Source organism: Euphorbia lathyris, chromosome 5, assembly GCF_963576675.1.
Source record: "Euphorbia lathyris chromosome 5, ddEupLath1.1, whole genome shotgun sequence".
NCBI classification, from domain to species: domain Eukaryota; kingdom Viridiplantae; phylum Streptophyta; class Magnoliopsida; order Malpighiales; family Euphorbiaceae; genus Euphorbia; species Euphorbia lathyris.
Genome location: NC_088914.1, coordinates 89,350,825 through 89,364,144, shown reverse-complemented (window position 1 = coordinate 89,364,144; position 13,320 = coordinate 89,350,825). Strand labels below are relative to the sequence as shown.

The following is a 13,320-nucleotide window of genomic DNA, read 5'->3' as shown; positions in this document are numbered from 1 at the left end:
GATTGTATTTTAGACAAGTAAAAACTATACGTTTAATCTTTTAGAGGTATGTTCAGACATTTGTAGTTCCACGTGGCAGGGTTTAACCCTTCCAAACCTCCAAAATTGATGGTACAAAAATTTTAAAAAAATTACAATAAAATCAACCCGTCCAAATTTTGTTCTCCCAACCCTCTTTCACTCACCCTCCTAAACGGCTCTACAATCAAGCTCTAAGGGTTCGTTTGGTATGTCGTAATGCAATGTAATGTAATCAAAGTTGTAATGTAATCAAATTTGTAATGTAATGTAATAGAATGATGATTCTATTACAATGTTTGGTTGACAAATAAAAACAAAATGATAGAATGTAATAACCATCACAATACTTATGTTTTCCTAAATAAATGTAATTATAAAATTTTATTTACATAATTAAAATAAACGAACAATATGAAAACATGAAAAATGAGAAAAACGTGAAAAGCATAAAACACGGAAAATGGAAAAAAAATTTGAATCGAAATCAAATATAAAAATATATTAACTGAAATCAATAAATTAATGAATAGTTTTTCGTTTTTTAGTTTCCATTTTCACCGTTTTTTGTTTTTTTTTTTATTTTTTGCGTTTTTTTTCGTTTTCAATTTTCCATGTTTTTCTCTTTTTGTGTTTTTAATAAGGATAAAATGTGAGATTTGATAAATGACAGGTTAGATTGAGGTTTAAAAATAAGAATTAGAATTACATGCTTTGGATGTAATGGGAATTCAAATCATTTTTCTATGTAACGAGGATTACAAGACTTGTTGATCAAAATTTAACTAATGATTTTTCCATTCCATTATAACAAATTTACAACATGTAACTAAACATGATAATTAACCAAACATGATAATGAACGTGACGGTGATTCCATTATGAATCCCATTACATCTTAAGAAACGGGGGCAAGGAAACCAAAGGCATATAAGATCGCAGTCTAACTTCACTTCAAATGGTGAAACAGTAGCTGTTTTTTCCCTCTCTAGCTTCGAACCATATAACGAAGATGAACCTGCTTGTGCGATTGAATTCATACCTATGGCGTCGTGGCCATCGATTGTTGAGGGCCGAATTAGTTTCAATCGATGCAGTAACTCGTTCCTTTTCTTCCTCTGTGACTCCTACGGACTCTTTGCCTCTGATGCGTAAACTCTCTAGGCCAGTAAATCCTTCCGTCTCGATTGTTCCAATTCTCCAGCAATGGGTCGACGAAGGAAAAAATCTAAACCTAGATGAACTTCAGAACTCTATCAGGGTGCTTTGCAAGCATCGCCGCTACAAGCACGCCCTTCAGGTATAGCATTTCTCTATTTTGTTTACTCTCATTCCCAATTTGATAGCTTTAATTTTGTGGGGGATTCTCTGAATTGCTGCATTGTTTTAATTAAGTGAAAATTTGTGGTTTCTTCAGTGTGAGTACTGAGTAGTCGTGATGTTTGCTTAAACAGTGATCATTTCTGTTAAGTTGCTCGAAGTTTGGTCCTACCAGAGAAAATGGAGAAAGATTTAGCCCTGAACTATAAAAAATGTTTGCGTTTTTGTATACTTGCCTATTATTTTGTGACATTAACCCTCTGGTCTATCATAGTTGGTCCAATTTAGACCGAAATTAGCAGGTATACAAGGAGATATGTTAAATGTTTGTGTTTGTTGATTCCTAATGGCAACACAACTTTTATAATATTTAGTCACTCAATATGCTTAGTTGCCTCTATTTCATATTCTAGAACCACTTGTTTCCACTTGTTTCGCGGCTTCTACAAACTTGGAGAGTATAAGTTCTTCTTGACCCGATTAACAATCATATAACGTGCAATATGACGGATATCTTTATGTATGTGCTAATTTCCGTCTAAATTGGACTAGGATGTGATTGATTGTTGTTCTTCATGGACAAAATAATAGGCCAAGGGCAAATGCAAACATTTTTTATAGGTTAGGCCAAATAATGCCTTAAGCCTATAAAGTTCACAAATTGATACTGTGATTTCCAATTACTAAAGGGTTTCTTTTCTTTGTCATCCCTAATTTTGATATTGCTAATTTCATGTTTTATTAGTTCTAAAGTTATTGATGGAAATATGGTTTCACTAATGATGATTTGCGGTCCCTAGTTAAGTGATTCTGTTGTTCTAGTTGTTGTAATTGTATTTTTGAAGCCTTTTGAGTGAATCCATATTTCATGGAAACTTTGATTTTAAAGCATTTCACATTTACACATTTTGTACGAAACATTTAGAGGCACATTTGTGTGTTTTAAAAAACTTAGAAACTCATAAACATTTAGAGTCACATTTCTGTGTTTTAAAAACTTGGAAACTCCTTATGTCAAACTCGTTTCCTAGAATGCAATATGTTTTCACAAGTCAATGCCAATCACATGTTCATTAAATTCCGGGTAAATTACACCTATGGCCACTGAACTTTACCCATTTTAACATTGTGGCCACTGAACTTTACACTTTTTAACACCGGTGGCCACTCAACGCCTCAAAACGGCTGCTGACGGCCTCATTTAGGTGTTGTTTGGTTAGGAGAGAGAGAGTGAATTTTTAGAGAGAGAAAACTCCAAAGAGGTGATTTTGGAAAATAAAAAATGTGGTTTCATGGTAAATGTCGTTCTCAACAACTTTAATTCTTGAATATTTTCATTTTGAGGTCGTTAACGGTCATTTTGAGGAGTTAGTTAGAGTTGAGTGGCTACCGGTGTTAAAAAGTGTAAAGTTCAGTGGCTATACCATTAATAATTGAAGTTCAGTGGCCACAATGTTAAAATGGGTAAAGTTCAGTGGCCATGGGTGTACTTTACCCATTAAATTCCTAATATTTTTGCATAAATCACATTCATGACCCTTATAGCACTACTTATATTATGGCCCTTAAACTTCATTTATTGATAAACATCCATAAACCTTACATTCTATAATATTAAAGTCCAAATCAATAGAACTCCATTAAAAATCAACGAAATGATGAGGATAAAATAAATATTTGACTATAATTTTGAGGTTAAGAAATGAAGTTTAGGGGTAATAGTGTTAGTAGCTCCTACAGTCCAGGAGCCATGAATGTAGCTATATATATAATTGAACATACATTTAAAGCAAAATTATATGTTTATATTTTTATTATATTTATTATTTCCATGTTTCCCTTTCCTATAGTTTTTTCAAATATCTTTTCCTAGTTTCTGTTTTCGCTTCAGTTTCTGTATCTATTTCTATTTCCATGTGTGGGAATTATATGATTATAAAATTTAGGAATTGTCTGTCTTTTTTTATCTTAGATATCAGATTGGATGATTGAGAAAAACTGTTACAACTTATCGGCCGGAGATGGTGCAATTCGGTTGGGTTTGATCTCAAGAGTTCATGGTTTAGAAAGAGCTGAGAAGTATTTCAACAGCATTTCTGCTAGTTTAAGTAACTACAAGATCTATGGTTCTCTTTTAACTTGCTATGTAAATGCTAAACAAGAGGAAAAAGCAGAGGCCTTGATGCAAAAAATGAAGGATATGGGTTTTGTTAGAGAACAGTATGTTTACACTGAAATGCTAAAACTCTATTCTCAATTAGGTAAACAAGAGAAATTCGAAGCACTTGTAAAGGAGATGGAAGAAAAAGGCATCGAATTTAACAGCATCACGTACACGATTCGGTTGCATGCTTACACTGCCTGTTCCGACATTGAGGGTATGGAGACACTTCTGATGAAGATGGAGGCTGATCCCCTTGTGAAAGTGGACTTTTATGTTTATTCTGTTGCAGCAAACGGTTACTTGAAAGCTGGCCTTCTTGACAAAGCTTCGACGATGTTGAAGAAATCGGAGCAGCTGATTCACCGCAACTCGAGAAGGTTTAATTATGAAGTTCTCTTAAAACAATATGCTGCTGTTGGGAAAAAAGCCGATGTCTATCGCATTTGGGAACTGTATAAGCAGATGGAGAGGCAATTCAACACAGGCTATATAAGCATGATAAGTTCATTACTTCAACTCAATGATCTGGGCGGTGCTGAGATGATATGGGAGGAGTGGGAATCTAAGAAAACTCTTTTCGACATTCGCATACCGAATTTGATGATCAATGCTTATGCCGAAAAGGGTTCTTTGGAAAAAGCTGAGGCGTGCATGGAAAAGATAGTGAAAAGAGAGAAGGAGCCAAATGCTATCTCATGGGATAACTTAGCAGTTGGATATTTACAAGGCGGTCAGATGCCGAAAGCAGTAGAAATGATAAAGAAAGCGATTTTAACGAGCAAACCGGGATGGATACCCAGGATTGATACTTTAACAAAATGTCTGGAGTATTTGAGAAGTTCGGGAGAGGAGGAAGCAGCGGATGAGCTTTTGAAGACGATGAACGAGCAAAGTCGTTTCGAAACTGGTACCTCATGGATTCATTTGGCAGCTGCAAATCTACTGAGTGGTGAGACTACAGAAGCAGTAGAAATGGTGAAAAAAGCGATTTTAGCGAGCACACAAGAAACGCAAACGAGGTTCTATACATTGGCTACATTTCTTAAGCATTTGAAAGGGCATGGCAAAGAAGCAGCAGCGGAAGAGCTTTTGAAGATGATTAACCAGCACTGTCATTTCTCAAGATTGACTTACAGTAGATTGGTTAGTTGTGTATATGATGAGAAACTTAAAACTGAACCACTTTACCAGATGGAGGATGATCAGAATTTCGGAACTGGTTTCCGGATAAGGAGTGCTCATGGAAGCATGGGAAATTAGTTCTATCTATCCTTTTTTTTTTTTTTTCTGTTTACAGAATTGCTGGTTTGAAGTTATCTAAGCTTCTTTTTCTTGTTAAGTCATGATATAGTGAAGATATGTTCAAAAACTCAATTGCTAATCACTAAGTTACCTAAAATATGAGCTACTAGGGCACTTGCACAAGGGATAGCAATGGTGCGGGGATGAATGTAGGTCGGGGATTCTCTATTCCCAATGAGGATCCGCCTTGAGACACTAGTAGAGAAATGGCTTGTAGCTACGCCATAGTAGCCACGGTTGTATCTAGTAACCGTAGCTAAAGGTCATTGGAGTCAGTTATTTTAAATAACCGACACCTATTGGCGTCGGTTTATTGAAAAAACCGATTCTAAATGTCCTGTTGTAGGATCTCAGGTGTGTTTTTGAGGGTCATTGGCATTGGTTTTTCCAAATAACCGACGCCAATGACTAAATAATTAGAGTCGGTTTAAATTGAACTGAAGCCAATTAGGCTCATTGGCGTCGGTTTTTAACCTAACCGACGCCAATGACCCTCTTTAGAGTCGGTTATTAACCGACTCTAAAGACTTGATATATATTGAAAAGTTAACGCTTCGTCTTGCATTTTGCTTCTTTCTTCTTCCTTGCCCTAAAGACCCATTTACACTTCCTTGCCTAAAGACCCATTCACATTTCCTTTCCTAAAGACCCATTCACACTCTGCATTCTTCTTCAAGTTGGTGTTCGTTGATTTCGAGTTGGTGTTTGTTGATTTCTTCGTGTTCGTTCGTTGGTGTTGGCGTTGGCGTTGGAGTTTGTTTTCGTGTTCGATCGATGAAATGGTGCCGTGTTCTGAGTGAGAGATAAGTACTTCTTTGTTCTCCATTTCCTTTTAGCTCTTCTAACTCTCTTTTTTCTCTGTTCAGATCTCAAACATTTAAAGGCGAGCTTAGATTTTCTGGGTATTGCGAATCCAGGTGCGTTTTTATTTGGGTTTATTTGGGTACAACAGCAGCTCGCTTAATAAGTTCTGTAGATTTCAAGACATATTGGTACAACAGCAGCTCGTTTTTATTTGAGTTTATTTGGGTACAGCAGCTCATCATTGTTATCTTGGTTAATGTTTTCTATTAATTTCTGTAGATTGCAAGATATATTACTTGATATACTCTTAATGAATTCTATCCTATCATCATGATTCATGGCTGCCGAACCAGTAGAAATTGAAACAAGGGTGATTGGATTTTGTGTTTGAAGTTATATGAGGGAGAGCAGACATAATTTGATCATGAATGAAGTCTGCATTAACAAAGGTAACTTCGATTCCATTTTCAGCTGATTTGTATGCAAACTTCTGATCTTGTTTGCTTCAAAACTACTGGGTTAGTGTTCTGAGTTTCTAGATGATTGTGCTAAAATTACCTCGAAAAATCTGTTAGTATTTATTTGGGGAAAACACTCTTATAGGATTAATGTTGCATAAAAATGTTCTTTTTCAGCAAAATTTCCGATACTTCATGTCAACCCATTTAATTCATGTCTTCACGTGTTAATACATGTCTATTTCATTTAATTAATTGTGTTAAACGTGCAAGTAAACCCTTGTCAACCCATTTAATTCATGTCTTCACGTGTTAATACATTCATTAAATGAGTTGTATCAGAGTTAGACATGGAGTTACTATGTTTGATCAACATAACACCATTATAATATACAAACCCAGTTTGACAGCACTCAAAAACCTTTGGATTTTACCTTTTTCTATATGATACCTCAGGATTTTACTTGGATGTACATACAATTGAGCCCCATAAATAATGTTAACTGCAAGTGGGATAAAGGGTGCCCACAACACCTGGTGGACCAAAGACCAACAACTGCTTCAACTCCTTCGATACTTGAGCCCCATAAATCATGTTAACTGCCTTGTCTAAAGGACGCACAACATTTATAAGCAGTAAAAATATTAATGAATACAATAATAGACTTGTCACTTTGGGATAATGGGTCAGCTTGGCCCTTCCATTGTTGTTAGAATCGTACAAGTCGACACGACTCGTACGATTCGATTCATGAAGAATTCGACTCGTATCTATGGTACGACTCGAAAGCTTCATGAATCGGCCGAATCGGTGGTGTCTCGGCCGAATCGGCCGAGTCGCCCAATTTGGTCGATTCAGGCCACCATTTATAAAAAAAAACTGTTTTTCAATTTTTAACAACTCAAAAACGTACAGCAGAAGAAGTTCTGAGCAAGATGACTCTTTACTTTGCAAAAACAAAAAAGCGTATAGAAGTTATGAAATAGAAATAGTTTCAATTAAATGACTCTTCACCTTACAAATTCCAAAACCTTCCCTCTTCTTTTCTATTGATTTGTTATTATCTTCTTTCTATTTTCTACGTTCGGTCTGTCTCTACTTTCTTTTGATAACTTGATATAATTTCTATTTAGATATTAAACTTGCATTTTTAGACTAATATTTAAAGTTAAATATGGTTAATATTTTATTTTTTATAGTATTTTGAATTTGATCCGAATCGCCACGAGTCCTGATTCGCAAAATGAGATTTCGAATCACGAGTCCAAATATATTCAGTTTTATTTGGACTAATTTGACACGAGATCCGAATCGCCACGAGTCCTGATTCCCAAATTGAATTTTAGATATCAACTCAGATCTAAAGTTGGCAATATTTGACAAATGGGCCCAAATACATTCAGTTTTATTTGGACTAATTTGACAAATATTGCCAACTTCGGGATGGAGTTGATACCTAAACTTCGATTTGGGCAATACCGATGGTGTCTACTAACTTCACCTTGATTCATTAAAACTCAATCCCAGCATGTTACAGAAATGGACAAATAACTTCATAATAATGGAGTCTGCTAAATGATAAACTCTTGATCAACTAGCTTTTCTCCCTCAGAAATCCAAGTGATGATTCAATTCAATTTATCACATCAACTTTTCATTGCTATAAGAAAATTACCAAATACAACTACGAATAAGTCGATCAGATGAACAGTGATCATGGTGTGCATATCCAAATTTTTATCTTAAACCTTTAATTTTAATAGTATGAATACTAACACCATGCAACATGCACACACATAATAATGGCTCTGAGTTCCTTGCAATTCTGTTCTTTTCCCATATTTTATGTTTGTATAGATCCATTTGCTCTATTTCCTAATTCATCATTTTGTGCACTACCTTTGGTCCATGAGTACAAGCCCCTAAACTGATGCAATAATTCAAATCAGTTCTAACATCCATTAGATGAAAAGGAACATGTATTCAGAGAACAGTCAGTAGCAGATTTTCGCTATTAGAGAACTGTTTAAGAAAATATGTGATTCAAAATTAAAAAGAGTATTTTGACATCATCATGTGGATCAATCATTAATTAGTCAACTAGATATTACCCAAAGCAATAGAGGTTTGAACCATTTTTCTCCCGGATAAGTGACAGCAAAATCCCTAACCTAGTATTAGTATTAGACGAAGAGCGCTTGATGCGCCGGTTAGAAGGATTGAAGAGTGGCAAAGGGATGCAATGGTGAGGGGTAGGGGAAGGCCTAAGCAAACTTGGAAGAGGGTGATTGAGAGTGTTATGGGTTTATTGGGGATTGAGGAAAATATGGTAGTGGATAGGACGGAGTGGAGGGAGAGAATTTATGTCGCTGACACGATTTGATTTCACAGTTTCATATGACGGTTTATGTTAGCCAACCCTGAATCATTTCGGGACTAAGGCTTTGTTGTTGTTTTGCTGTAGTACAAGTTATAAACTATTTTGACATTGAAGTGTTTTTTTTTCCGTTAGTTATGAGAGCTAAGTTAATTTGGATGAAGACTCAGTTTTACATGAGTTTTAGCCAGTTTCGTCTAATTTCACGTACTTTACAAATTAAAATCAACTGTACTGCGTTTAAGCTTCATTTCCTAATCTAACAGTAAAAGCTCCACCAGGGACTATGAAAAGCATGTCACCTTGTTTTTGGCCTGATTTTATGTACTCCACGTGCCCTGCTATTTCCCAACTTGGGATTGTATTTTTTGCTGTTACTACTGTTCCTTTCATTTCTGATGCTTTTGGTCCGTACTTGAAGTTCCCATTTGGTAATAGTCCCAAAATTATTTAAATTTTATAAATTCAACCACATTTGTTTTCATGAATGAGTCGGTTCAGTTCATTATATTATAAATATAGAATATTTGGTGTTCTGTTTTCTTAACAACATCAGGAATTCCACAGGCAATAGAAAAGAGCAATGTGCTCTTGATGGGTCTCATTATATGCTCTTTACCTATGTTGCGGACACTTCTAAGTTAGAAGCTTTTTTGCCGTGTCCATTTTCGTTTCCCATGTCCGTTTCCGTGTCCATGCCCCGTTTCTGTGTCCGTGTCCGTACAACATAGCTCTTTACACATTGCAAACAGAGTTTTACCTTTAGCATATTTAGTGATGAAAAACCACCACCTGCTGCATTTTTATAGTAGCCCTTATAAACCAAAATCTCTATAGTCAATTTGTAAACCAAAATCTCCACTTGCTATTCAATTCCTTCTGTTCTCATTTTCTGTAATTGATTTCGAATGGATTTGTTTTAAATTTGTTATGACTTTTCATTTGCAGATTCTGATAGTAGTTCCTCAAGATATTGTTCAGATACAAGTGCATAAGAAGAGTTAGTAAGGCTCTGTTCTTTTAACTGAAATTAAGTAAACTGAACTGAATGCCGAATAAATATAATTATAATAAATAATGATGAATTATATATAAATAATTATAATTAGAATAAATAATGATAAATTACTGAATGTTGAATTGAATGCTGAATTGAATGCTGAAACTGAACGCTAAACTGAACTGAATGCTACTGATACCGAAATTAAGTGACAAAGAACAGGGCCTAAGGTAGGGAACACTGTTCTTTTTCATTTCATTGTGTCCCTTGTTTCTCTCCATGACCTTTGCAATATTCAAATATTAGACTGTCCCCTGAAATAAATCTCTCCATATAAACCCCTAAACCCTAAACTCTATAAACCCCTAAATCCTAAACCCCAACACCATATCTTAAACCTAAACCGTGAACCCCTAAACCATATAAACCCTTAAACCCTGAACCCCTAATATAAGCCCCTAACATTATTGTGAAGTTTGTGTTTACATGTGTGTGTGTGATGGGTTTGTCTGCGTATGTTGTTTTTCTGTGGCTTGATGCTGGTTTCGGTATACTATGTTGTTTTTCTCTGTTTTTTGGTCATTAGACCCGAGTCTTATATGGTTGTATGCGGTTTTTCTTTCTATTTATAATTTTGAAGATTCTGAATTGGTTTTGCTTATGCTTATAGTCAATGGGTTTCAGGGATCCTTGCCATTCCTATTGCAGGTTTGGATTAAAAAACAAAAAAACAAAACAAATACCCTTCTCTAGATATGGGCAGTTATAATTTCTTTAAGACTGCTCTCATGATCAATTATTTATGTAGGAATTTTGAACAAATGGCACATTAGTAGCTATTCTGCAAGAATTTAACATACTTCATGAAATTGATCAAGTTGGTTATACCGAAGTTTTCCTATATTGTGTAGCTCATAAGAGATTTTTGTTGGAGATTTAGTTTATATGTGCGTGTGTGATCAGGTTATATTGTGTGGAAGTTGAAGTTAAACTTTAGTTTGGTTTCTATAATGTTTTATTATTTCTATATGGCTTAATACATCTTTTGCCTCCAAAAAGCTTGATTGGCCCCTGAACTTTTTCAAAGTGTCCCGATAGCTCCCTCAACTTGCATAAAATGTTCAGTTAGCCCCCTAAACTTGCGTATAATGTAATCAATTGATCACTCGGTTGCAAAAAAGTAAGTTAAATGCGGAAGCTGTATTCCACGCATCTTAGAATGTTATTACATAATTCAAAAATAGATTAAAAATGAAGTTATTGCTTACTCAACTGTATAATTTGTCTTCTCTAATCTAAGAACCGTATACCCCGATTTCGGTCATTTTACTTTTTTTTAAGACTCGTGCAATACATATTCCGCATTTAACTTATTTTTTTTTACAACCGAGTGATCAATTGATTACATTTTGCGCAAGTTCAGGAGGCTAACTGGACATTTTATGCAAGTTGAGGGGGCTATCGGAACATTTTGAAAGTTCAAGGGTCAATCAAGCTTTTTGGACAAGTTCATGGGGCAAATGATGTATTAAGCCTTTCTATATTGTGTCTATCAAGATTTGTTTTGCATTTGTGAAATATTGTTTGCTAATTTTGTAATTCTTAACCAATCCTTAAAAATTATAGATGAGATATTTGAAAGATATAAACAAATGGAAAAGGTCATGTGAACTGCTGTTAATAGATGGATTGTTTTGGGGCTGTAAGTTGTAACCGATTGTTGGAGTTTATTTTGACTCGGAGATATGCATTGTTGAACCTATGTTTTGGTATTCGTTGTAGTGAATCTGCTCTTAATTAATGCTAGCATTCCTTTAACGGTAATTAGTCTATTTTCAGGGAAATCACAATAGTGATATGAGAAGAGGGCAGGATTTTAACACTGCAGTTATGTATAACATCCTGCTATAGAGAGTATGTTAGAGTTGAAATAAGTATATGTTTTTTTTTTCAATATTGAATCAAAGCTTGGATATATATAGCACGTTAATTACCATATATTTGTGTACATTTTTATTAATTTTTCATTTAATTTCAGTAATACAGCAAGATGAATCTCGATTACAGTAAATCACTGAGGCTAATTAATATCATTTACCATTAATTACATTAATATAGCAGGAAAAATAATAGAGCAGGTTCAAATTGAATCTCCTGCTGTTGGGAAGCCGTTAAACAATAGAATTAAGGTTGGTGGTTTGAATAACCGATGTTAAAAATGAAGGCATTAGAGTTGGTTCCACACAATTGACTCTAATGACCCTCCTTTAGCGTTGGTTGTTCGTCACAGCCGATAAAAATCAACGCAATCTGACACTGCTCATTCCAATCTACTGATTGTTGCTTCTTTAACAGCTTAAATATAGGCTCATAGACTGTCGTGAGGTGAGGAATGAACCTGCTGACGTATTGAAGAGAGCCTAGAAAAGACTACTTCTTTCTCTATCTTAGGTGCATGTATATATGTGATTGTCTTGATTTTGTTCGGATCCATCTCTATACGCTTTTGACTGATGATGTGGCCTTTCAGCTTCCCGGAGGTAATCCCAAACATGCACTTCTTCGGGTTCACTCGGAAATTATACTTCTTAATGTGAGTTAAGAACTTGTCTAACATAGTGTGATGCTCCTCGTGAGTCATGGACTTAATGAGCATGTCATCGATGTACACCTCCATTTAGGGATCATATCATGTAGGATTGCAGTCACAACTCTCTGATAAGTTGCCCTCACATTCTTCATCCCAAATGGCCTAACCCGATAGTAGTATGTCCCCCATTATGTGATGAAAGATGTATTCAGCTTATCGAGCACATTCATAAGGATCTGATTATAACCAGAAGCCATCTGTCACACCCGACCCTAAACGACCTCAATCGGCATCGGGCATGAAATAGAAAGATCATAATCAAAACGGACGTGACACCATCCATGACCATGAATGAATACATTTCCACCTTAGCTTCATTGTCAATTAGGACATCAATGTGTGGAAGTGGGAAGTCATCGAGGATGTGTTGTTTAGATCTCGGAAATCTACACAAACTTGGACTCTTCCATCCTTCTTTGCCACATTAACAATGTTAGCCAACCACTCCGGGCACTAAACCACTTCAATGAACTTGACTGCAAACTGTTTCGCTATCTCATCCTTTACCAATGATGTCCATTCTGGTCTAAGTCGTTTCAACTTCTGTTTGACCTCTTTGAACTTTGGATCGGCTGGGATGTGATGCTCTGCAATTTCTCTGTTTATCCGTAGCAGAGTCACCACTATGAGCGCTCAGAACTTTTGAAAAGGCCGATTTTAAATGTAAGTACATTGTCACTTAACGTTGTCTTAGGACGTCGTTTGACGGGTCCCTTTCGATGCATGTTTCTTATTTATTTTGTTGTGGGTTGTGCCACATTATGATTAGCCTTTTTTTTATCATGTTTTTAGGCTAATGCAATTTATCAGAGTCGCCATCCGGGAAAATAAACAAATGGCACGCCTGCTCACATAATGTCCATATTTTTAGAGATGAGTTTGCGAATTATCATATGACAAGGGTTTGATTAATAAACTTATACAATTGACTACTGTTCAAATACCAACTATATCTAGCCCATTTTCGATTTTGTATACATTCACCATGTAATTTGTAGAAAGCGATAAATAAACGCAGAATTATAAATTACATCCTAATTTTCACATAAAAATTCCTATACATTTGTTCCAGTTTGAAACAAATCTATTAAACCAGCAAGACAAATAAACATTAGTTGCGGGATATTAGGACCCGTTTTCAGATTTATATTATAATGTCTGATTCGTTAAAATAGGATTCAATCAGATTCTATAGTTCTAGCACATCAGAATGACATTCAATTCGT

General features: G+C 35.4%; 1 protein-coding gene across 8 annotated transcripts; it reads left to right on the top strand.

Moving 5' to 3' along the window:
• The first annotated feature begins 930 nt into the window (after positions 1 to 930).
• Positions 931 to 11,442, top strand: LOC136229437 (pentatricopeptide repeat-containing protein At2g20710, mitochondrial-like). 8 transcript variants are annotated; one of them, XM_066018222.1, is made up of 5 exons: positions 931 to 1,318; positions 3,311 to 5,586; positions 5,671 to 5,721; positions 5,888 to 6,057; positions 9,393 to 11,442. In XM_066018222.1, the coding sequence occupies exons 1-2, from the start codon at positions 1,031 to 1,033 to the stop codon at positions 4,760 to 4,762; spliced, it is 1,740 nt and encodes a 579-aa protein (XP_065874294.1). In that variant the 5' UTR covers positions 931 to 1,030; the 3' UTR covers positions 4,763 to 5,586; positions 5,671 to 5,721; positions 5,888 to 6,057; positions 9,393 to 11,442. The 8 variants fall into 8 exon arrangements, with proteins under 8 accessions (XP_065874294.1, XP_065874292.1, XP_065874289.1 ...); XM_066018220.1 differs by having other exon boundaries at positions 3,311 to 5,600; XM_066018217.1 differs by having other exon boundaries at positions 3,311 to 5,721; positions 9,393 to 9,448; positions 11,284 to 11,442.
• Positions 11,443 to 13,320: the final 1,878 nt, after the last annotated feature.